The sequence below is a fragment of the Sinocyclocheilus rhinocerous genome, unplaced genomic scaffold, assembly GCF_001515625.1.
Source record: "Sinocyclocheilus rhinocerous isolate Xijiao unplaced genomic scaffold, SAMN03320098_v1.1 scaffold984, whole genome shotgun sequence".
NCBI lineage: Eukaryota > Metazoa > Chordata > Actinopteri > Cypriniformes > Cyprinidae > Sinocyclocheilus > Sinocyclocheilus rhinocerous.
This window is the reverse complement of record NW_015643603.1, coordinates 112,359-138,992: the sequence shown is the minus strand read 5'-3', so window position 1 is coordinate 138,992 and position 26,634 is coordinate 112,359. Positions and strand designations below refer to the sequence as shown.

Here is a 26,634-nt window from a genome sequence, read left to right as displayed (position 1 = left end):
AGGTTTGATTGCTTTAGTAATTTCCACGAGTACAAATCTTAATGTTTAAGCATATAATGATATTCTAGGAAATTGTGTGCCTCTAATTTTATACCAATAGTTTGAACAGGACCCTTTTCTATTCTAATACAACAATGCCTCTGTATAAGGCAAGGTAAAAAAAAAAAGAAGATTGATTCAATCAGTGTGGAAGAACTTGACTGGTCTGCATACATGACTTGTACATACATATGTACAAGTCATTGGAGTTTTTGGCTCAAGGTCTGCATTTAGTCACACCAGAGGTGTTCAGCTGGGATTAGGACTTGGCTTTATGCAGACCAGTCAAGTTCTTCCACACTGACTGAATCAATCCTTTTTTTTTTTTTTTTTTACCTTGCCTTATACACAGAGGCATTGTTGTGTTAGAATAGAAAAGGGTCCTGTTCAAACTATTGGTATAAAATTAGAAGCACACAATTCCCTAGAATATCATTATTGTTTATTGCTAAGTTTAGTGTGTCAAAATAGAAGCGCAGCTGTAATTTGCGTGCAGTGTATCTGGTTATGCTCTATGTCAGTGTTTCCCAACCGGGGTGCAGTCTGTCGAGAGCAGGGGTGCCGTGTAAAAATCCTTTTTTAATATTTTTAAATTGCTAAAATGTTCAAAAAAGCATCTAATAATATTAAAAATATCTGTATGACATTATATTCTGCAGTTCTTTCCTGTTGTACCGAATATCTATACTTTTCAAATTATCATATCAAAGTTAGAAATTCAAATATTGTGACAAAATTAATTTTGTAGGGTGCCACAAGTTTGTTCAAATTTCCAAAGGATGCCGCGACTAAAGAAAGGTTGGGAAACACTGCTCTATGTAATCAGAGTGTGAATTTGTAGATTTTCTATAGCAAAACTAAAATGTGTTTAAAAGTGCGACTGACCAAATCGTCCGGCTCGGTTTGCCCCCCTCGAACTCGAAGACATCTCTAATTTGACAGTTTACCATCTAATCTCACTCTAGGCTATGTAGGACGGGACGGAACCATGCAGTGAATGGGGGGGGTTATTTTGCCGGAAATGCAGAAATAAGCCGTTTTATTTGTAATTCTTTGGTAGATACATTTATAATTTCTATTACATTACTACTACTACTGTTACTACTAATAAAACAGATCTCTGGGGGCCCCAAAAGTGCGTGGGCCCTTAGAATCGTCCTAACTTTCCCCCCCTTAGCAGTGCTCCTGACTGCAGTGTCTGAAACCCCCTAAACAGAACGGCAGTACTGAATGGCCTGCAGAAGTCTTGTGTTCTAATAATAATAATGACATTGAGGTCCTAGCTAACTGGCCAAACATTGGCAATTCCACTATCCAGTTAATGCCAAATTGTTTACCTCCTCTGCCTCCATGGTTTCCTGTTTCTGTGCAGCTTGGCTTTCCAGCTCAGTCAACTGCTCCAGGGTGGTGTCCACAGCTGAACGCAACTGTCCAGATGCATGTTTTGTCCGTTTCCCCTGCGTGAGGGACACTTTGGCATCCTGTCATGAATAACAGCATAACAGGGCTTTCAGTTCCCGCTTCAGTCCAGGCTCCTCGAGGCAATGCAGTGTTTATACACATCTTGGGGTTTAGGGATTTGATTGGACAAAATTGCCATTCAAAGTTCTGTTATACACAACATCTATAACCACAAATTTTTTTACTGAAAAACATTTCGATTCAATGACTGGGAGAAAAGTATTTCTTGTTAGCATCATTCGGACAGAGAAACTTCAGCTAAACAGGACTGACAAATATAACAGCGTAGCCTACTTTAGCCACTGCATCGGCAGCCTCCTCGGCTTGTTTAGCTGTGCTGCTCGCAGCCATAGCATTCTCCACTGCAGGCTTGATCGTTCTCTCTGTCTGCTTAATTCTTTTTTTCACATCCACCAGGGTCTTTTCTTTCAGCATCTTCTCTCTCTTCAGATATCCTTTGCTATATGTGGACAGTTGAGGCCAGTCCTGCTCCATGTCTACAGCAGAGAGCATCTTTACAATGTAGAGTACATTATCACAACATTGACACATTTTATGTACTACCATTCAAAAGTTTGATTAAGAAGTAAGATTTCGAAGTCTCTTATGCTCACCAAGGCTGCATTTATTTGATCAAAATAAAGTAAAAACAGTAAAATGTGAAATATTATTACAATAAAAAAGCAATTTATTCCTGTGATGGCAATGCTGAATTTTCAGCATCATTACTCCAGTCTTCAGTGTCACATGATCCTTCAGAAATCATTTTAATATGCTGATTTATTATCAGTGCTGGAAACTGTTGTGCTGCTTAATATTTTTTTTTTGGAACCTGTGATACTTTTTTTTCAGGATTCTTTGATGAATAAAAAGTAAAAAGAAGAGCATTTATTTAAAATAGAAATATTTTCTAACAATATACGCTACAGTTCAAAAGTTTGGGGTCAGTACATTTTTATTCTTTCTTTTTTTTTAAAGAAATTAAAACTTTTATTCAGCAAAGATGTGTTAAATTGTTAAGAAGTGATAGCAAAGATTTATATTGTTAGAAAAGATTTATATTTTGAATAAATGCTGTTCTTTTTAACTTTTTATTCCTCAAAGAATCCTGAAAAAAGTATTGCAGTTTCCCCCAAAAAATTGGACATAATTGATAATTCTAAGAATAAATCAGCATATTAGAATGATTTCTTAAGGATCATGTGATACTTTATACTGGCTGATGGAAATTCAGCTTTGCATCACAGAAATAAATGATATTTTAAAGAATATTAAAATAGAAACCATTATTTTATATTGTAAAGACATTTTGCAAGATTACCTCTTTTTTTCTGTATTTTTGATCAAATAAATGCAGCCTTGTTGAGCAGAAGAGACTTCTTCAAAAAACATTACAAGTCTTACTGATCCCAAACTTTTGACCGGTAGTACACACACACACACACACACACACATTCTGACCCCCAAATTTTGAATGGTATGCCGTTCTACTGCTGTATTTCTCACAGTTCTCAGCCGCACCACATTACTCTCTTTTTATTGTAAATGCTTAATTTTAACCTCATTTAACTCAATTAGCAGTGTGGTCTTTAACATTATACAGCTTAAAAAATTCAAGTTGTAACTAGGACAGATTTACATACATATTTACCTCATTTATTGCTCAGCTATGTCATAATTTGAAAAAGGATTCTATGTACAGTGAAAATATGAAAGAAGTATAAAGTAGAAACGGTTACCTTCCAGACCCTTCTGCAGAGACAGGATCTCCGCCTCAACCTCTTTCCCCGTCACCACAGAGGAGACGGCTGACACCTTAAATCCCTCAGCCACAGCCGTCAACTTCAGATAAAAAGACAAAAGATGCATCTCATTACACTGTCTTTTGGCAGGGAATTGTCACATTTGGATTTGCTTTGAGCTGAGAACACATCCCCGTTTTTTTTCTCTCTCATGCTGTAACATTTCCCACCAGAGTGACTGGCAGGAGGTGCTAAAATTCACAGGATGAAAGAAATGCTAGACCTCTAATTAGTAGGACTTTTTTATATTTCTTTGTGCGCTTCTTTCTTATTGTGGTCAGGCTTTACCTGCTTGAGCTCTTGAACAGTTTTCAGGTGTTTTTCAGCACTGTCCACGTGAGGCTGTATTTCCTCTCTGGTCTTATTTATCAAATGCTCTTTGGACTGGACAGAAATGTCCAACTCAGATGTCCGGTTCATCAGGTCCTCGCTCTGAAATACAGATGACTTTCGTTCAGAATATATTCTTTCGATGACCTCCAGACTCAGAGCACACTTTTTATGTATTTAAAATGTTTTAAACTATTTTTATTAATATTTTTATTGCTTATGGTATATATCCGAGACGCTGGGATAGGCTCCAGCAGAGGATTAAGTGGTATGGAAAATGGATGGATATTTATTGCCATATCAGCATCATTAGTTAATTTCAAGGTCGAAGTATTTTACAAAAAAAGATGCAACTGACATATAAGCTTCTTACAGATTGCAACAAAACAAAAAGAATATTAAAGCTAAAGATCTTTCAATTTGATATTTGTTAAAAATCCTACAATTTTTCCATATGAGAACTTTTAAAAACATCCATGAAAGAACTTTCTAACACCTATTAGCATTAAAAGTATGACAGTTCAATTAGACATGCACAGTTCACTTAGTATATAGCACTTACTTTGCTTACAAAACATATGGTTGGACCATCAAATATTATGATATTGATCATTTATGTTTGTCATGTTGTGGTATGTGTCAACTGATGACAACTAAGCATACTAATTTTAACTATAAACTAATTGATCATTTTCTGTAAATCAACTCTAGACATATATGCATCCATCCACAATGCATGAACAAACCTCAGTGATTTCAGGATCCTGGGTTGCTGTGACGTTTGTTTGATTAAGCATCTGTGAGAAAGCCGTTATGTTGGACTCCTGCGCTGTGAGGGTGAAATTGCCATCCGTTCTGCGTAGTTCTGATAGTGAAGCGGTGATGTTCTCTAAAATGGCGGCTATCTCAGAGTTGTACCTCTGAAGTGACAGGTGTGTCACTAAAGTCTCATTAACCTCAAGAGTCAGATTCTCTTTCAACTGCTGCATCTCCTCCAGCCTTTGAGACAAAAATAGATAAGACTGTGACATTTAAAATTAATTATTAAGGACCAATACCTGAAGAACCGCAAAATGTGCTTGAATACAGACACAAACATAATGTAACTCACTTCTGTGTGAGATCCTGCACATAAGACGCTGTGGAGTTGTCTTCTAGTAAAGTTATCAGCAGTGAATAGGTTCCGTTAGCCATTTTAAAGGCATCTTCTGCTATCTGCTCAATATGAGCTGCCATGTCTGTGTGACTGTTAAAAGAAAACATTATAAACCATGTATGGAAGTCACATCAAAAACCCAAACGGACATTGAAATATTTCTGCTAACCTTTTCACTAGCACTTCAGATTCATTCACTATAGCGTTCCATTTGTTTGGTTCTTTAGGGATTACAGATGGCATGACCTGAGAATAAGATGTTTGAAGAGAAGCAGAGAGACACAAAAGCCTTCATTAAAGGGGTCCTATTATGCTTTTTCACTTTTTCAACGTAAGTCTGTAATGTTGCTGTTTGAGCATAAAAAAGATCTGCAAAGTTACAAAGCTCAAAGTCCACTTCAAAAGGAGATATTTTATTTAACAGAAATCGCTTTTCAAAAACTACAACGAACGACTCGTTTGGACTACAACGCATATTTCGTTCATGCCAGACTGGGGAGAGAGGTGTTGTAATAATGTAAAATATGTGAAAAATAATGTGTTTTTTCGAACAACCTAGTATGAGATACTTTTAACTGATTGGTTCTAGTACACCCCCAAAACAAAATCAAGACTTTGTAAAAGAGCATAATAGGACCCCTTTAAGACATGTTCTCTGGCCAGATGGATTAGACATTCATTTAATTGATCTGTGCAGACTCACCATGCTGTTAAGTTCAAGAGTCAACTTCTGAAGCTGGTCTTGCATATTCAGAGCAGAGGATATAGTGTCAACAAGCTCTTGACACTCATTTTCACCCTTGAGAGTCTTTTCTTCCTCTGTATCTTCTCCACTGTCTGTTAAGTTGCAGTTCAACGCTGTTGCAATGCTACGCAGCTGTAGCTGTAAGGTCTGGGCAGATGTTTCCAGCTGTGAGAACTGCATAATGAAGGCCTCACGAGCCTCTGCATCAAAGGAGGAACATTAGTATTGCATCAGTAGTGAGTTTCCAACAAAACGACTGTCACTGGCAGAAGCAACAAAGCATACATTTTCTTAGCATACAATAGTCTTCAAAAGTTTTTTGAAATAAGACTTTCATGCTCACCAAGGCTAAAGTAATACTGTGAAATATTACTACAAAGCTGAATTTTTAGCAATTCGGTCACATGATCCTTCAGAAATCATTCTAATATGCTGATTTGGTGCCCAAGAACGATTTCTTCTTATTATTATCATCAATGTTGAAAACAGCTGCTTAATATTTTTGTGGAAACTCTTTTTCAGGATTCTTTGATGAATTGAAGGTTCAAAAGAGCAGCATTTAATTGAAATGGATTTTTTTCGTAACGTAAATGTTAAAAAGTTTCTGATACTTTTAACTGATTGGTCATTTGTTGGTCAGTAGTATGTTACTGATAGGAAATATTCAATTCAATTCCAGTTTATTTGTATAGCGCTTTCACGATACAAATCGTTGCAAAGCAACTTTACAGAAAATTAAGTTTCTACAATATTTAGTAGTAGCTTAACATATTTAGAAATATGTTGCAATCAAATGTTAGATTTAAAAATTTTGAATTTTTCATAGAACACTTTCAAGTGAAAACTGGAGATTTGGAGTAATATTTTTTATGACAGTGTCCATACTGCACACACTGCATGTTAACATAATTACAACAATATGCAAACAACAACATTTTATCTAATAAAACTGCCTTGCATGTATTAGACATAGTAAATGTACTGTACTTCATGCATATATCAGACTGTGCCAGTATACTGAATATTTAATATTATATACTATAGTATTATTTATTGTACTATTAAATGTATTGTAAAATTGTATATGATTGTATAATATTAGATAGTCACCCCTCAGAGAAATAGAATTATGGTACGTTGCCATTTAATATGTGTTTACTAAACATACATAGTCTTAGGACTATGGAGGTTAAGCACTTAAGAGCTTTTTACCTTGAATAGCTAGGAGGTCCTCCAGGGCATTGGGCAGATAGTCTTCAACCTGGTCCTTCTGTATGTGATTGTCCAGGCCGTTTTGTTGCTGCTGGCGCCCACGATAATGCCGACTGTATCTATTGCAGTCATAGCTGCTGAGCAGCATCTCCAACTCCTTCAGTCTGGCTTTCAGTTTATTGGCCTGTACACATAACAATGTGAAAAAAAAATCATTAACAAAACATGTGGGAGAAAATGTAGAGACAATGTGTAAATGTAGTCATATTTACAAACAGAAAAATCACAGCACTTAATTACAGCAGTAGACGTAGATTTAATAATTATTAAAACTATCCATCACAACTTATTAGCTTGAACCCCACTGAGCTTTGCATTATCATTTAAAGGGCAGAGCTAAAACCAGCCTTGCATTACCACCCATTCATGCTCATTATGAAAAACCAGGAAGATGTAGATCTGGGAAACCTACAATAACTGAGAAAAGGAACTTAAGGCTGGAATACACTACACAATTTTTGCCCAGATTTTCCGTCAATTTACTGTATTGACACTATAGCTGCTGAAAGTCAGAGCCAGGCTGCAGATTTGAGTTGACAGATTTCATAGAAAATCGCGTAGTGTATGATGGTCACAGACTCCGATTTTTTAGCTTCAGACTTTGATTCCATCCACTCGGAGGAGATCAAACATGTTTGATATTTTCAGCCGATTTAAGAAAACACTTTATTGTTTTCATTTGTCAAGCATCTCCTAGCAACAAGGCGCATGTTTCTGCGTGAATTTGTTGTGATCAGAACAACTTTGAAGTCTGGTAGTGTATGATCCACAGTCGTTTAGTGTATGATGGCCAGTTTTTTAAGATCTGTTCAGTTTTTAAAAGTTGTGTAGTGTAGTCCAGCCTTTAGTGAGTGGGTGAGATAACAATTAATTGTGAACCTTTTAATTTGCTGAGCAATCATTACATCAAAAGATCAATTTTCATGCTTCATCATTATCTCCCCTTCTCTCTCTCTCTCTCACTCGTGCACTGAGGAAGGCCCACCTGGTCTCTGATGAGACTGTAGCACACAGGGCACTCCTCACATTGGTGGGTCAGGCGGTTCTGGTAGTGGTTCAGTTCACACTTATCACACTTATATCCAACAAACCCATGGCGACAAGAACATGTCCCATTGTCATGGCACTGCATCAAGGTCGAGCCCATGGGGTCACAATTACATGCTATAGGTGGGAGATTGACAAAGAGAAACAATGACTCTCCAACACTTGAAATAGGTATTTGAAAGACACAATGGACAAAATTATGTATGAAATTTTAAAATACGTACTAAAATGTATACATTTAAAAAAAAAAATCAACTGTAACAAAACACCCAGGAATTAAAACAAAGTGTTATAGTTATGTACGTTTATTTAGCTGAATTCACAGTAAAATACATTGGTTAGCAGAGTAACATTGACAGCTGACTACTGAAAACTGATTATTAAACAGTAAATTCAACTATTTTAAAATATAAAATAGTTCAATTAAAGTTAGATTTATTTAAATTAGTTAATAATTAAAAAACTATAAAAATAAGTTGCATAAGTAAAATAAATCTAAAATAAGTCAAATTTAAATATGAAACCATTTTAAATGATGTAAATCAATCTGAGTTTCAGGGAAAATCTGACTTATGTTCAGTGCCTGGTTCTGATTATTGATTTCAATACCTCTGCAGCCTCTAGAGGAGAAACCAAAGAATCCCATTTGACAAGTGTCACATGACAGCCCCTCTACACCTGTTCGACACATGCACTGTCCTGTGATTGGATGACATGCTGAAGAGGAGGAGCCAATGGGATTGCAGTTGCACCTATAGAATAGAAGAAGAGAGTATAGAATTCATGCAGTTTAGTTTATAGGCTGATAGACTGACAGATAGATAGCAAAACTTACATCTCACAGCCCAAGCCTGGCTGCAGGTTGAAGTAACCAGTTTCGCACTGTCCACAGTCTCTTCCTGTTACATGACTCAGGCAAACACATTTTCCTGTATCCGGGTGGCAGTCATTCAGTGACCCTGATGTCCCAGCCATGTTACAGGCACAAGCTGAGAAACAGAAATCGGCAACTTCACAATGTAAAAATACCCAGAATGTTAAGCCAACAATTTTTTTTTTAAGTTTCTTGACTCACAAAAAATCTTCTCATCCACATGATGTAAAGCTCATGCACAAAATGTTTTTTTAATGTCTACATTCTAATGAGGCATGCAACAAAGCAAGATCTTGAACAAGGATAAAATGCTCAATGTTGCTGAGCATCTCAAAAACAATTTAATCTAAGTTTTGAAGTCTCAAAACATCAGTGACTTTCCATTGACTTCTATTGTTTTTTTCTACTGAGCTAATGCTATTTTCTGTCACTTACTCATTTGCATTTACGTTTTTATATTGCAGCATATTTATTAAGCCATTTTCTTTTGGCTGGTTTCCACAGTGTAGGTGATTTAAAAATGTACTGCCCTTATGAGGATAAAGTAGGCAAAAGGGGAATACATACCATTTTTCCTCTTAAATCAACAATAAAATGTGTTCGTTTTGTGCCACATTCATGTTTTAAATGATACTCACGTTTGCACTTTCGCGCTGGATTGAGTTCATTGGCCAAAGCGTTGCCGTAGTAACCTGATCTGCATTTTTCACAATGGTCCCCAGTAGTATGTCCCAGGCATTTCAGACAGCGTCCAGTCATGTGATTGCACACACCCACTGCATTTGGATCAACGTTCCCATTACACTCGCACCTCACACACGGCTGCACTTTGCCTCCCCAGCCCAGAGGGTTGCCATAGAAACCATCTTCACATAATTCACACCGTACACCTGGGAATCCATTAAAATCGATTAACACAATCTACTTTCTATTTATTATCACTCTTTGTGTTTGTGCTTTGGATACAGGCATCTGCTAAATGTACACTTATTTACAGTGAGTGCATAATGTATTTGAACTACTAATCTATTTGCATATTAATGCTGAACTGAGCATTTGTGTGTCAGAATATGTAAATAGCACATAAACTGACTGCAACTAACCCCTTTGGCCTGCCGGACAGCTGGTACAAACCACGTCCCCCGTCTCTAGCACCTGTGCACAGGTAGTGCGATCTGGACAAGGACAAGGTGTGCAGTCGATTGGGCTGCCAGTCAGTGCATTGCCATAGTAACCGTCTTCACAAAGGTCACAATAACGGCCTGTGGTGAAGTCTCTGCAGTCACACACACCTGCAATAAAACACACACACACACACACACACAAATCATATAAAACTTGCACACAAACAAAAATATGATCCATTTTCTTTTTATTTAAAATGCATATATTGTGGCAAGAAGTGATTTTGGGGACCAAACATGAAGTCAGATAGTCTAAGACAATCATCAGATTAATTGAGCCTCACACACAAAGACACTGAAACTCAGTATTACAGCTCTATTAATACAATATGAGTTTCTACAAAAGCAAACAAACTCAAATGGCTTTCTGGTTCAGTGCAGAAACACCAGGGTGTGAGCCATCACGCATAAACTCATCAATTCAGACAAGCAGCGCAATGCTGCCAGCGTCAGTACGAAAACACACGCTACAATATGCCATTGGGCAAAACGCTGGGCTCTATTGTATGTATGTATGTATGTATGTATGTATATATATATATATATATATATATATGTGTGTGTGTGTGTACAGAATCCAACACATACACAAAAAATATAGACAGGCGCAGCCCTCACCTGTGATTAAAGTGAAAAAGTGAAAAAGTGCACTACCCATTTGAAACAGCAGATGGCAATATACTATTATATTTAACGAGTGAGTGAGAGAGAGAGGGAATGGATGTGACTAGTCTGTAACTAGGTAGCTTGACTGTAATTTCTCTAAAACCCTCGTCTCTAAAAAGCTATCAGACTGTTCAAACATATCTGTCTTCAAAAGCTCATCAATTATTTATGATTCAGTGGTAACAACTTAATTCAAAGGTCATTTATTCTCTTTACCGATAAGAACATAAAATCTCCAGATATATGCCTTTCTGTCTCTCAGATTACAAGGCAAAGCTTCTATAAGGGGGCAAAACAGCATTATGGGGATAAATTCCTGATGTTTGACTTTCATATATAACACACAAGTAAATTAATGGTAAAAAGAACCTGATTCTTAACCTGTGTGTGTATGAAATATGTAGAGCGAATAAGATGAATAGTAAAGCAGCTTCATGAAGAACAAGTATTCAGAAAGATCAAAGAAAATAATATCATAAATAACACACATTCTAACGCTCTAACTTACATTTCTGTAAAAACCGCTAAAACTACTGAATTGTATATTAGCCTTAGTGCTGAAGTTCCCTATTGAGACAGTTCAGAGACAAATCACCAGCGTGACAACAACAGAAAGAAATCAATAATAAAACTGTAGCGTTAAAGAAATTCTGTTCTTAAAACAACCAATCTATGGAAAAGTTGCCTTCAGAAACTAAAACTAATAAACAGACTTCAAAAAACACAAGCACTATGCAGTACAAGTTGATGATGAAAAACAACTTGTGTGGAAATCTTAAAGCTCTGTGTGATGGCTAATTCACATCTATCAATCAGATAATCACGTCCTTAAAGGGATAGTTGAAAGGGACCCATGATTTACTCACCCTCAGGGCATCCTAGGCATATCTGACATTCCTCTTTCAGACGAACACAATCGCAGTTATATTTAAAATTGTCCTGGCTCTTCCAAGCTGTATAATGGCAGTGAATGGTGCCCCTGTTTTTGAAGCCTAAAAAACTGAATCTATCCATCATAAAACTGATCCACACGGCTCCGGGGTGTTAATAAAGGCCTTCTGAAGCAAAACGATGCGTTAGTGTAAGAAAAATATCGATTTTTAAAAATGTATAAACTGTAATCTCCAGCTTCCGGTCGCTCAAGCGGGCGCGTTCACGACAAGGTGTTCGAGCGTATGACGTAGGCATAGCGGAAGGCGTAACGTAAGCTCCGGGGAGAGAGTGACGAATGCGAAGCACAGAGGAGAAAGCAAAACAAAACACCTGTCACGATCTAGTACTACAAAACGAAGATTCTGAGTGAAAAATGTCGGAGGAAGGCACGAGGAGAATGAGTTTTTTGCCCAGCCATATTTGTTTGAACCGGAATATACCGACCAGGAACTCTGTGAGATGGAAGAGGCTGCGGCGGCACAAACTACAGATGTAGTTCACGTGGTTTCCCTGTGCTGTAAACAAAACTTGGTTCTCGCGAGACTACACTCTTCTCCCCGAAGCTTACGTTGTGCCTTCCGCTATGCCTACGTCATACGCTCGAACACCTTGTCGTGAACGTGCCCGCTTGAGTGACCGGAAGCTGGAGATTACAGTTTATACATTTTTAAAAATCAATATTTTTCTTACACTAACGCATCGTTTCGCTTCAGAAGGCCTTTATTAACACCCCGGAGCCGTGTGGAGCAGTTTTATGATGGATAGATTCAGTTTTTTAAGCTTCAAAAACAGGGGCACCATTCACTGCCATTATACAGCTTGGAAGAGCCAGGACAATTTTAAATATAACTGCGACTGTGTTCGTCTGAAAGAGGAATGTCAGATATTCCTAGGATGCCCTGAGGGTGAGTAAATAATGGGCTAATTTTCATTTTTGGGTGAACTATCCCTTTAACACTAAAGGACAAAGATTTCAGACTCCTGCTGTCCCTCAAATGAACTAAATGCCACTGAGAGAATTTGCAAGGTTAACACTAATAGATTTAATAAGGCTTTACTGAGAGAGCTAGTTGAGTGCCTCAGAGAAAAGAGACAGAGAGAGAGAGAGAGAGAGAGAGAGAGAGAGAGTATTGGATAGGGGTAGGAATCCACTGATATGGAAATTATATAGGTAGGATAAAGATAACAGCTAATTATTAATATTATTTTAATTCTGAAATAATTCATTGTAAATATTAATTGTATTGTACAGTGTATTGTATTGTATCATAACAGACGATAAGGTAAATGGAAAGCATACTTTCATAAATATAATAATATTAATGTGTTTTATTTGTGAATAAAGCATATAAATATAGTATATATTCAGTCCCCACATCTATCCAGGAAGACATGCTGCCAAATAAGCCAGAGTAAGCCAGAGCCATCTCTAGCTCGGAAGACTTTGTGATTTCAAAGATTTTGACCACCATTAATAGATCCAAATCAGAGGCAGAGAATTAGAGAGAAAGCAAGCAAGAGACGGAAACGAACAGACAGATGGACAGAGAGATCAATAACGGGAACCAGTGTGATAACTTCAACTGAAAAGCACCTTAGTTCATAAAGAAGTCTGGAGTCTTTAAAGAAAAGACTGTAGGGGTGTCTGGGTTTTTTTTTTTTGTCTGATTTTATAAGCAGCTGGATTCGGTCGTGTTCCTCTTCCTCTGTTTATTTGTTCTGCTGAATTAGATTTAGGAGGCATTTTATTTTTAGTCTTTGGGAGGTCTGGGAACACAGTGTGTACGTGCAGACATATGCGTCTGTGTTGGTCTGACTTGGAGAAACAAAATTAACTTGAAAAGTCTTACTAAAAGAACCACCGCCCCATATATCACTTCTCCAAGACAAACCTGAACTCTCACAAAGATCAATACCACTCTCCTACACAACAAAACAGCGGACTCACAGCAACACAACATAATTGCACAGCAAAAATGTTTTGAACACTCAAATAATGTGTTTTTTGAACATTAAAGCATGTCAACATATTCTGTTACACCAAATACACAAAATAATGATCTTTAAAAAAGCATCATATGACCCCTTTAAACAAAAAACTATTTTGGTCTTTTTATGGCGATAGAAGACTTAGAATACTGTACAGAAGCCATAGACCACAATTGTGATTTTTGGGTGCTTTTTTGCCATTTGAAAGCTTTAGTCTCCATTTATTGTAACTGCATGAAAAAGATTTTGTGTTTATCGTTTTATGGAAGAAAGCACATGAGGTTGGGAAATGACAATCTTCATTTTTGAGTGAACAAAATGTAAGGTTTTCAAACACTAAATTCAAGCTCATGAAGTGAGACAAGATTACAGATGTTTTTTTTTTTTGTGACCCATTTCACTTCACTGCCCCAGTAATGTTGCAATCCAAAGGCAACACGTGACATGGAAAATTTGGACCAGATTCATTTAAATCATAACTGAGTGGTTGAAGATTATGGATGACATTTCTGTCAGCATTGCAACTGGTGATGAGAATGTGTGCAATACAGCTGAAATGATTAATCACAGGACGTTTTTCAGCACGAACAGCCGGTTACACCTGGCATCAAGGTATAAAGAGACAGGCAGAAGGGAGACTGGGAAGGTGAGAGAGGTTACATTTAATTCTGTTTGAGTGTAAAAGAAATGCTGGCTACCATCTGTCTGTCGGCCTCTGCGGATGTTAAAGTTGCCCGTATGGTAATATGAGACAAATGTGGCAGCTATTGATTGCCAGATGCCACACACACACAAACACACACACACACACACACACACACACAAACAAACAAACAAGCACTTCCCTGTGTGCAGATCAAAAGCTGCTGGCGTGGAAGTTGCGTTCATTTGCATTCAGAAACTGTCTCCTTATTCCCTCAAACTGCTTCACGGCTGAATATCAGATCAACATTCTCTCACAGAGTCCGATTTACTGTATGTTTAATGGCTAATCAATCAAGAATAATCAAGTTAATTTTACATGCTGTCCAACTAATTGTCACAAAATAGGCTGGTTTCATTTTATATTCAAATCAGAATCCTAAATATTCACAGACTCATCTGTGCTATGCAAAACAGGATGATATCCACGGCCAGAGGTCTGCCAGGATTATCATATCAATGTCTTTATTTGAAATCTCGCATCTCTTCAGGCAAGTTTATTCCCAGTGCCTGACATTTGTACCTCTCCTCTTTCTGAATTATTCACTGCTTTAGGGCGGCTAAATGTCAGCACCTCCACATGGGCCCTTCCTGACTCTTTGAGAGGGGTGAAAGAATGAGAGTAAAATAAAGACGTCCCTCTCTTTCCAAAAACAGAGGCATGAAAAGGACCCGTCCCTGCAGCTGTCCTTTGGGAAAAGGGCGCTCTTGACCCCCGGTACCTGCCAGACTACATCCGTCATAAGGCGGCTGAACTCGTTAGAATATTCATTACAGTTTGGTCTACATTAAAGAGCTAATTAGACTGTAGCATTTTCGTTTATAAGGCTCCAGATCGTTAGCTGAATACTTTTTAATGTTGCAATGGCATCAGATAGAATAAATCTTTGGAATCAATTACAGCAAATTTATTCAAGAGTCTGTATGCATCTTTATTTTTGCTTTGTTTTACCGTCTGCTGTTACGTCTAGCACAGCATTTCTGAGTATAGATAATCGCTCAATAGTCTGGGGTCAAACTTTTGAATTTCTTCATCAAAGATTTTATTATTTTATTCTATTATAAGAAAACATTTTATTCTATTATAACAATAAATGTTACTTGAGCAGTAAATCAGCATATTAGAAAGATTTCTGAAGGATCATGTGACACTGAAGACTGGAAATATATTAATATATATCCTTATATTAAAATAAAAGTCAGCTAATTTAACCTGTAATTATATTTCAAAATATTACTGTTTTTACTGTATTTTTTAAACAGATATATGCAGCTTTGGTGAGCCTAAAAGACTTATTTCAAAAACACTCTTACCAAATCTCCCCATCCCTGAACTTATGAATATGAAAACTAAGGAATAAATAGCAGTCTAGAAATAAAATAAAATAAATAATTCTTGTATTGTGTCCCATGTACAAGGTGTAACGGACCTCTGAAGCTTCAGAATGATTTACTCACTGATGCCCTACTACTCACTTGGAAGCATTTCTAAAAGAGAAACTAAGAAGATTGAAAATTGAATGAGTCTTTTTGAATGATTGAATGAATGAGTCTTTTTATTCAATCTTTGACTTGAAGATATGTGCTTACGACTCTGAAAAATAGACTGCCGATCTTCTATGACAAAGACAGACAGTTTTCTCTCCTCCTTTCATTATCTTTTTTTCACCTCCTTTATAAGGTCGGCTTCACTGTAGGAACAATGACAACAGTAGGAACAGAGAGAAAAAAATTAGAATAGAACATACAGAAAAACAGCCTTTTAAATGTGACTCACCCTTATAAAACACATTTGAACAGTGGACCTCATACAGCCTGAGGATCTGAGAAGTCTGATGCGACCATTCAGTTCTCTTTGGGCAAGCTTGTGCTTTTTTCTTCTTTATTTGCTGGCTTTAATTAAGTTAATATTCAGACAAACATCCTAAGCAGATGAATGTTATTTTTATGTGCTGTTATGCGATATAAAGTAATTCATTGTTTTTGCTATATTTAGTGATCCAAATCGAATGCACATCTACTTTGCAAAGGGTGCGGAGAGAAAGAAAGTGAGAGGAAGGGAGAATGAAAAAGACCCAATGGACCAGGGTGAGATATGAATGCTCTCACACTTTCTGTGACTGTTGCAGTTCTCAGCAAACCACTCTTTTTCTGCTGCTCTCTCTTATTTTTTCCTCATTCTTCCAAGACAAATACAAGCCCTCTCAGCCTAATTTTATGGATGGGATCCCTTAAATTAAAACGCTTGGGAAAAGTACTCAAGAAAGAGATCAGAAAACACACACACACACACACACACAAAATATATTTGCATCCGAAGGACATATGCTTGACTTCATTAGCTCTCCAGCACAACACTGTACCACCATCCCATTTTTCCGTTGCAAATATTAACATTTTCCAATCTGTTGAATTGCTCGCAGGAAAATAGAAATGACACAAACGGGCAGACTTGAAATAAATCACAATTACGAAGCACCACTGGATCCAGCCCGGAGAGGTGAGCTTCCCTCCTCTCTTATCTCCACCCAAACAAACAACACCTGTGCTGAGTGACAAGACTAATAACCAATTAACAGCCAATTACAACCATATTACATTACCGTGAGGAACACCCTCTCTTTCGAAAAAATTATAAATCAAACGGGCATGGCCTGTCAGTGCACAATCCCTTCCTGATGCAGAAATGAGACTGAATTAATGCTCATCAAAGGAATAACAAAACATAATTAGGCTTACGGATACGAAACGAGATTAAAACACAATTTGGTTTTTGGTGCTGAGAAAAATGAAGAGTGACGTATGCATATGCTAATGATAAGCGTGCTGGTTTTGGACCTTGCGGGCCTCGTTCTATTTACAAACCTGGAAAATATTTAAGCAGTTAAATGGCAATGAACAGCGCCCGCTGTGACTTAGGCGAAATCTGCTTTGAAGTTAAACAGGTTCATAAATAAATAAAAGGAACGGGCTCCTCCTTTTCTCCTGGGAGGTGGAGATTTCCTGTGCATACATTCGTTCGATCTTTCGCCCCCCTTGAGCTCCTTTTGCTTTGATTCCCTCTTTCCTTCTTCCTTCCATTCCCTCCCTTTTTCTCGCATACATGCAAATCGCTTGCTCTCATCTGTCCTTTCGTCCTACCCCGAGTGGTAGATAAAGTCATGTCTGACATTAATTTGCAATGTTAAAGACTTGTACCAAACTAATCACACATTACACTCATAATAAGAACAATGGAGGTTTAATTTGCCGCATATTAAAAGAGTGAAATTACTCATCAGTGTGAAAGAGAGACAGTCAAAGCGGGCGAGACAGAGAAAGATGGGAGAACAAATGCTCAAATCCATGCCAGGAGTCATCGCTGAAAGGAGATGCATACAAACAAACACTCTTTGTTGTGCAATCGACATTACAATTAATTAGCCGGTGGCTGGCTCGCGGGTCTAATAGAGGAGAGAGGAGAGTGAACTCTATCTACCCTGTACAGAAAGACGGCCTGCCATTCTAGCTGTTAATGGGGTCACGAAAAGAACAAGAGGAGGAATGAAAAAGTGAGAGAGGAACAAGGGAAGCAGTACAGAAAATGACAGGGACAAGAAGAGGATTGTGAGAGGAACATTTGAGTGAGCTGGAGGTATAAAAATGTATTTGGAAGCCTACAGTCAGAGACAGTAAATAGAGAAATTGAGATAAATGGAGAAATTGCAGCAGTCAATATAGTGGCTGTAGGAATAGAAGTTCTGGGCTTTTTGATCTAGAAGAAATAGGAACTGTACTTGTAGGTCTACTACTACAACACTATTTAAAATTTAGAAAAACACTAAAGACATTGGTTGAAGGAAATTCATCATTCTGTTCACCAATGTAGCACTTAATTAGTAAACATACATTCAAAAACTTTATACAGTTTAAAATTATTACCGTTTAAAATAAATGTAAGTTCAATCATGACAACTCTCGGAAGATTTTAGCATGGTGATGGATATGACAATGTTAATGTATTTGGGCCTGCGCCATCTAGAGTTTCATGACTGAACTATATATTTATATGATTTTTTTTTTGCTATAGTTTTAGGTATCTAAAATTATATCTACCACTCAAAAGTTTGGGGTCAGTTTTTTTTATTGTCTGAAAGAAATTAATACTTTTATTTAGCAAGGGTGCATTAAATTGATCAAAAGTGAAAGGAAAGACATTTCTAATTAGTTACAAAAAATATATATTTCAAATAAATGCTGATATATATATATATATATATATATATATAAAAGCTATGATTGCAACGCCCCATTTTCAGCAGCCATTACTCCAGTCTACGAAGAAAACCTTGTGCTATATGATCATTAAGAAATCCATTTAATGAGCTGATTTGTATTCAAGAGACTTTTCTTATTATTAGCACAGTTGAAAATGGTTGTGTTGCTTAATGAACTGTGCAGTACCGAGTCTTCTTTCAGTTGTTAAAGTAGTGCATATACTTGCATTTCTTGCTAGTCACTGTACAATGTTACTTTTTTACTATTGTGTTTTTGAGAGATGAAGGCTATTCTGTACACAGGAACAAAAGAACAAAGCAAACAGGATCTAACCAGCACAGGGGAGAGAAGTGCACAGCCCAGATTCACAACAAAATGAGGAATACATAAGAGTCTGTAGTTTGAGAAAGAGACACCTCACTGATGCTTAGCTGGAAGCTTCATTGAACAGCACATGCTAAACACCAGCTTTGTCTGCAGCAGTCAAGAAAAGATGCTGAGACGCTGCTGGCCTTTAGAAAGAGCTCAAAGAAAAGGCCACATCTGACACTTGCATGATAAATGATTAGAAATGCATGGATGAATTGAATCCTTAGTGAATAAGTGTCATTTTCTCCCCAAAACAACAACAATGTATTAGTGTTTCCAAATTTTTGAAGATGAGTGTATCTATACGGAAAATATCTGTCTACAGGTGAAACCAAGAAACATTACTATGGTGGGGAAACAGTATATGTTGTATCATTGGATGACACCCTGCATGAATGTTGTGTACAGACTGCATGCTAACAAACAAACACACTCCCAACCTGTCTCAGCATGGCAGGTTCCATGTTGATTGCAGTTGCAAGGTACACAAGGGGAGAAGGTTCCACCATTAGGGGTTTCCCTGGTGAATCCAGGAGCACAGCGTTCACAGAACTGCCCAGTGAATCCTGTGGGACAAGTACACTCCTCCACCCATGAAGCATGTGGGGCCATATTGTCGTTTTTCCGGACTGCAGATTCTAGGCTTACCCTGGAGAGTTGAGAGGTGTCTGTAAACAAGAAAAAAAAATCACTTACGATAATTGTCCAACATACTTATAAATTATACAATAAATACATAAATACACTACAGTTTAAAAGCTCGAGACCAGTACGATTTTTTTTCTTCAAGAAATTAAGTCATTTATTCAGCAAAAACACATTAAATTGATAAAAGTGACAGTAAAGATATATATTACAAATTCTATTTCAAATAAAAGCTTTTATTTAGAACTTTCTATTCATTCAAAGAATCCTTAAAAATGTTTCACAATTTCCACAGAAATATTAAGCAGCACAACCATTCTCAACATTGATAATAATAATAATTATTATTATAATTAAAAAAGATGTTTCTTGAGCACATTAGATATTAGAATAATTTGAATGAGAATATTAGAATAATTTCTGAAGGATAATGTGACACAGAAGACTGGAGTAATGACTGCTGAAAATTCAGCTTCACCATCACAGGAATAAATGACATTTTTACATATATTACCAATAGTAAAAAGCTATTTTAAACTGTAATAATATTTTACAGTATTACTGTTTTGCGGTATTGTTGAGTCATTTAAAAAAAAAAAAAAAAAAAAAAAAAAACCTTACCAACCATAAACTGTTGAACAGTAGTGCAAACAAACAAACAAATAAATACATGAATAAATAAACAAATAAACAAAGCTTCTAATCTTTGGGGTGCAAAGAAATGCCATAACAGTAAAGATATGTAAGACATTGTGTGACAGAAAAACAATTTTTTTAAGAGTTTTTTTTTTAAGGCAAAGAGGGATTCTTTGTAAAGAGCATTCCACCATGAATCTACACTGAATGTGAAATCACTGTGTCCCGTCCACTTATAATTGCCCTCACGATGTAGCTTAGCTAGCCTGCCTGCTAAAGCTCCCCTCTGCCTCTCTCTCACCTTTGCTTACACACAGACAGACATCAGGACCACTAGGTGCAAGCAGATAGAATCTTTGATCACCATATGAATAAATGAACAAGGAATGAATTAATCAATAAGGGCTGAGTGGGAAGAGGTGGAACATGGTGAAGGTGAGTGGGTCTTTGTTTCTCTCAGGGATCCATACCGCCTCATAAATAGTGATAGAGGGGGACTGTACACAGATCAAATTTCTCTCTCACCTCATCACTATCTTTCTCCAGGGTATCTGTGTCCTATTGTCTCAACTTCCCAACTTTCATATCAGGACATGGCCAGGAAGACTAATGTTTATGTGCACTTTTGAGAGACACCGGCATTTGCGTGTGTGCGGTCATATACAGACAAACTGATTATCATGTGTACATGAGTGTGTGAGAGAGAAGATATATTCACAGTAATGCTCCCCCGTAGAATCACACTGTTTGTCTCAAACTCTATGCTGCATGTATGTGTAAGTGTTGCCCAGCAGGGACGTACACGGAGACAAGTTTAGTCTCCTCTTATAGCCATTTTCTCTTTTTTCTACAGCTCCTTACTATCTCCTGAATGAAGACTCACAACAAATGCAAATGTAAAAAGCATCTATGAAAAGAAAAAGCTTCAGGTTAGCAGAAAACACTGCCAAGTAAAATTGCCATATGCTGACAAGACGTACATAATGTTGCACACACACACACACACACACACACAGATGTCATGACCGAAACCACAATTGTTTTCTGATGTTTATTCATGTTGTTCACACATTTATAATTATATAAAAAATACTTGATAATAAGTCACGTGGTCTCAGTGGGCAAATGTTTCAGTTTGCCATGGAAACTGAAACACCTTCCAACGAAAACACAAAAGAAAACTTATTTTAAGAAACTCACACAAACTTTTCCCTATAACATAACCCTGTTTCCACCTGATGTTAAGATGCCTTTTTTTCTTTTCTGTTTTTTTAATGGTCAGGGCTAAATACATGTGAAAATGGTGTAGTAATTAATGGTGTAGTAATAAATAGTAAATACCCTGCAATTGTACTTTTGGTATACTAAACTGGTATACTTAAAGTCTGCTAAATTGGAACAACTAAATTTACACTTAATGCACTTTAATTGTACGGAAGTAGTGCTGAAGTCCAACTAAAGATATACTTAAGTATATCTGATTGTGCTAAAGTGGAACTATTGCAAGTATACTTTAGGTACACTTTAAATATCGTGCATTTAAATACCGATATTATTCAAAGATCATACAATCCTCATCAATAGAGACATTAAAACACATTTTAGGCTTAATATTAAGAAATGTAAAATAAATGTACTGTATTTTAAATATATTACTTTTTTTACTAGGTAAGCTACCTAATTTTCATTCATTTTCCAGAATTAAAGGGGTCATATGATGCCTTTTTTTAAAGTTTTACTTTCTCTTTGGAGTGTTACAAGCTGTTCGTGAATAGATAAGATCCCTAAAGTTGCAAAGACCCAAAAGTGGCAGGGCATAGAGGAGAAACAATAATGTACAGTATGTGGAAAATAATGTGTTTTTTGAACCTTAAACCGCATAAACACATTTCATTACACCAAATACACAAAATAATGTTATTTTTAGCAACATCATATGACCCCTTTAAAAGCAAAACGATCATTACATTATTGTTTTTAATGTCAAAAAATTACCTGTTAAAAGGGAAAACAACATATGGTGATTTATGTTTAAAGAAATAAAACATTGAATTCATGCCAGAAGCTATTTTGTATTTCAGTGTGTGACACTTTCCACTTGGCAAGTTGATTAGGTACATCACTGCATATATCTCAACGATGCCACTTTGCAATTCAGTCTAAACAGCACAGAAATCATGCCACAATGAAAGGCAATCACCAAACACAATCACAGGAACGAATTGTGGGGCATGACCAAAGTTACAGGCTTCTCTAGACTACTAATCAATGGCTGATTACAGTACAGTTCATACTGCCAAGTTCAAGATGCATGTTCTCTTGCCATTTTAAATCAATTTATTTTAGTCTTTAATGATTGCATTTCTGTATCAATTCAGTCTTTTCCTTACACAAATGTGTAACACACACATAGATATATAAACAATGACTTACAGTTCTGGCCCCCTGCATTGCTGATATGTAGTGCAGTTAGACTGTAAAGCATTCGGAGAAACTCAAATGGGGCAATAGATGGATTTATGCTCTTCTCTGTTAACCTGGAAACCAGAAAGCAGAGATAATAGTTAGAAACATGTGACTGTGTCTGCTATAATAACTACTGTAGTGTTTTTCTAGAGAAAACAGCGCTCCTCAGAGTTTATTTACTAAAAAAACTGAGGCTCTTCATTAAGGCACACTAGGTTTAGTCAATTCCAGCCGACGGAATAAAGAAAGCCTCTCTTTATGAATGAGTCACAAAATATATGAATTTTCTTGTCACTCTGGTAGGAAAGTGTCTGTCAAAACTGCCAAGTAAAACTACCATATGCTGACAGATGTACATAATATTACATGACTGAAATCACAATTGTTTTCTGATGTTTATTCATGTCATTCACACATTTGTAATTGCAAAAAAATAAATACTTGATAATAAGCCACGTGGTCTCAGTGGGCAAATGTTTCAGTCTGCCATAGAAACTGAAATACCTTCCAACAAAAACACAAAAGAAAACTTATTTTAAGCAAATCACTGCTACTCAATTTTCCCCTATAACATAGCTCTGTTTCCACCTGGTATTAAAGGGATAGTTCACCCAAAAATGTAAATTCTGTCATTAATTACTCACCCTCATGTCGTTCCAAACCAATAAGACCTTCGTTCATCTTCGAAACACAAATGAAGATATTTTTGATGAAATCCGAGAGCTTTCTGACCCTGCATAGACAGCAATGGAACTGACACGTTCAAAGCCCAGAAAGGTAGTAAGGACATCGATAAAATAGTCCATGTGACATCAGTGGTTCAACCTTAATTTTATGAAGCTACGAGAACGTTTTGTGTGCAAAGAAAACAAAAATAACGACTTTATTCAACAATTTCTTCTCTTCTGTGTCAGTCTTCGACGTGTGTTCAGGAGAGTACCGCAATGTATGCGTGTGATGCTGCTGACACAGGAGCCGGTGTTCTGACGTAGAACGTCCATCTCTCTTAGTTCATCGTCTGTATATTCTGGTTCAAATAAAATTGCAAGTCATCCTCTCTGTTGAAATCTTCAGACATGTTTACGAAGACTGTTTTATGTATAGCGTGCGTCTTCTTCTGCTTGCAAACAAGGTGAAGCGCATCAGGGTTCTTCGTCAGAATGCTGGCTCCTACGTCGGCAGCACCACACACATGACGTAGTACCGTACTCTCCTGAACGCATGGTGAAGACTGACATGGAAAAAAAGAAATTGTTGAATGAAGTTATTTTTGTTTTCTTTGTGCACAAAAAGTATTCTCGTAGCTTCATAAAATTATGGTTGAAGCACTGATGTCGCATGGATTATTTTAACGATGTCCTTACTAACTTTCTGAGCTATGAAATGTTTCAGTTCCATTGCTGTCTATGCAGGGTCAGAAAGCTCTCAGATTTCATCAAAAATATCTTAATTTGAGTTTAGAAGATGAACCAAGGTCTTATGGGTTTGGAACGACATGAGGGTGAGTAATTAATGACAGAATTTTCATTTTTGGGTTGACTAACCCTTTAAGATGTTTTTTTTTTTTAAGTTGTCAGTGCTAAAGACAGGTTAAAATGGTGTATTAATTACTGTAATAACCAGCTTTTAGCAGTACTGCACGAAGAAATTATAACTCTAGCACTTTCATGAGAACAACTACAATATATTTTTAAGCAGAAAGCTCAATCCTGTGATAAATCTGGCACCTTTTCACCTCACAGGTTCTACATTCATGTTGAAATGCAATGAACATCCTCATTAGAAACATGAACAACAGCATTCTTATTGAATTTTAACATGATGTGAACCTGTCTGCAAATGTTCCTAAAGAACATTATGTTTATTTTATATTCTATTTTGTGGTTTACCAGAGTCAGTGGTTTCTGGCAAGCCATTGTGTTTTTTTGGTTGTCCTCTGATTTGTGTGAAATGTTACATGCCTTTTGATTTGTACAATTATATTTACATTTATTAATTTATAAAAAATAAGGAATACAGCAAAATGATTCATCCTAAAGAGGCAGTAACATAAGAAATACGTCAATACAACATTTTAAGAGTGTCCAGAGTACCAACTAGAATAAGGATGAAAGTAAGAAATAGTATAGTGAAGAATTGCATTAGAGAAGTCTAATTTATCTTTTCACAGTTTTACTTTTGCATAAAAAGATTTACAGAAGGCTTAAGATATATGCTATGTGACAAAATTGGTGAAGGAAAGTACCTGCATCCACTCTTAAAAGCAGGATAAAGAATTCCAGAGAGCAATGAAAACGTAAAAATCACAAAATATACTTATGTGGGAAGATTGTTTGGCTTAATTATTCACACACAAAGTGATCAGATCATTGCTAACAGCACACAATGAGGCATAATTAGAGGCAAATCAAATAAGCACATTGTCTTTGCCCTTTCAATTACATTGCTTTAAACACCTACTTAAAATCTTGGCTAAATTTGGTATAGTACACTACTCTTACTATATCTGCAACGTATTTATATGGAGTACAGATGAGGCCAAAATTACCCGTTGCCTCTCATTATACAATCAGTTGTCGTATAGTACATGAGCAAAGGCAGAGAAGTGATCTGATTAAACGATTCCTGTAGATTTACATAAGCACCGTGAAATTTAAGATAAATGCATGCCAGACTACCAAGTAGTTTCAATTTGAAATGTTCAAGCCAAATCTGATCTTTGAATCCCTTTTAACCCATGTGCCATATTTGGTAACACTTTAAGGTCCAATTCTCACTACTAACTAGTTGCTTATTAGAATGCAGATTACTAGCATATTGGCTGTTTATTAGTACTTATTAGACACATATTAATGTCTTATTCTGCATGACCATGTTTTAGATCCTTTAACCCGACCCCAAACCTAAACTTAACAACTAAGTTATAAACTATTAACAAGCAGCAAATTTGGAGTTTATTGAGGGAAAACTCTTAGTTAATAGTGAATGTGTTCCCTAATCTGAAGTGTTACCCCATATTTTAGAAATGCATTCAATATCTGCCCACATGTTAGCAAATAGTTGGGAATAACACACTCACTCACACACACACCTTAGAGTGAAAGTGTTGATGGGTGTCTTCTCCAATGAGGAATAAGTCTTCTGTTGAGAGTACAAATCAGCAGTAACCAATATTCCGAAGCCCTCCAGCGTCACGGTCACACTTCTAGGCAAGAGCTCCTCCAGCTCAGCCGTAAATGACAGGCTAAGGGTCCGTCCGTAACTTAGCAACCTGCTCCCCAGATATTTATCTGCAATATAAAGATAAAACATTTAACACTTACCATGCATATTCCAATTTGCATGACCATGGTTTGATTAAGCAAACATGTGTGTAACATCTATCTGATAGCAACAGCTGGGCTGTGAATTGAGTTAAGTGGTTTTCTCAAGGGCAGCACAGAATTTTCTGGAACACAAACTCAAAACCTGCAGATTACCAGCACATTACACCAGCCACTGAGCCGCAACGACCCGATTACCAAAGATAAACACCGGCACAATGAAGAGTGTGTGACCATGAAAGATAACAACTGTAAAAATATAATAGGAAAATAAAATGTTCAGTTCACAAATGTTCAATGTTCAGAATCTCTCTGATCTCATTGTGTATGCAAGTGAGTGTAAGAGGACGACCATAATTGCCACTCATATCATCCAGCCTCATTAAAGAGCTTTAACAAGACTTCAAAGAACCCCATGCTGAGCTTCCACAAAAATTCACATGCATGGACACACACTCACACACTCACACACACACACACACACACACACGGGGGCTTACGGGGACTCTCCATAGGCGCAATGGTTTTTACACTGTACAAACTGTATTTTCTATCGCCCTACACCAACCCTTCACCTAAACCTACCCCTTACAGAAAACTACTGGCAATTTTTGAATTTCATAAAACACCGTTTTGTATGTTTTTTAAGCCTTTTGTTTTACGGGAACAGAGGAAGTGTCCTCATAAACCATGTTTACGTTGTAGTACCCATGTCATTATACACATTTGTGTCCTCAT

The 26,634-nt window shown here is 36.8% G+C and overlaps 1 protein-coding gene across 1 annotated transcript in view; it reads right to left on the bottom strand.

Moving 5' to 3' along the window:
* The window catches only part of LOC107757520 (laminin subunit gamma-3-like), a 69,981-nt gene that overhangs the window by 1,408 nt on the left and 41,939 nt on the right, over positions 1-26,634 (bottom strand). Inside the window, exons 10-26 of the mRNA XM_016575009.1 lie at positions 25,665-25,863; positions 22,541-22,644; positions 19,267-19,494; positions 9,830-10,018; positions 9,365-9,616; positions 8,688-8,841; positions 8,462-8,604; positions 7,791-7,969; positions 6,746-6,929; positions 5,492-5,733; positions 4,958-5,034; positions 4,744-4,878; positions 4,379-4,631; positions 3,591-3,734; positions 3,240-3,342; positions 1,795-1,997; positions 1,377-1,520 (exon numbers count right to left, since the gene is read on the bottom strand). Coding sequence (XP_016430495.1) covers positions 1,377-1,520; positions 1,795-1,997; positions 3,240-3,342; positions 3,591-3,734; positions 4,379-4,631; positions 4,744-4,878; positions 4,958-5,034; positions 5,492-5,733; positions 6,746-6,929; positions 7,791-7,969; positions 8,462-8,604; positions 8,688-8,841; positions 9,365-9,616; positions 9,830-10,018; positions 19,267-19,494; positions 22,541-22,644; positions 25,665-25,863 — 2,933 coding nt within the window. The remainder of the gene's footprint in view (positions 1-1,376; positions 1,521-1,794; positions 1,998-3,239; positions 3,343-3,590; positions 3,735-4,378; positions 4,632-4,743; positions 4,879-4,957; positions 5,035-5,491; positions 5,734-6,745; positions 6,930-7,790; positions 7,970-8,461; positions 8,605-8,687; positions 8,842-9,364; positions 9,617-9,829; positions 10,019-19,266; positions 19,495-22,540; positions 22,645-25,664; positions 25,864-26,634) is intronic.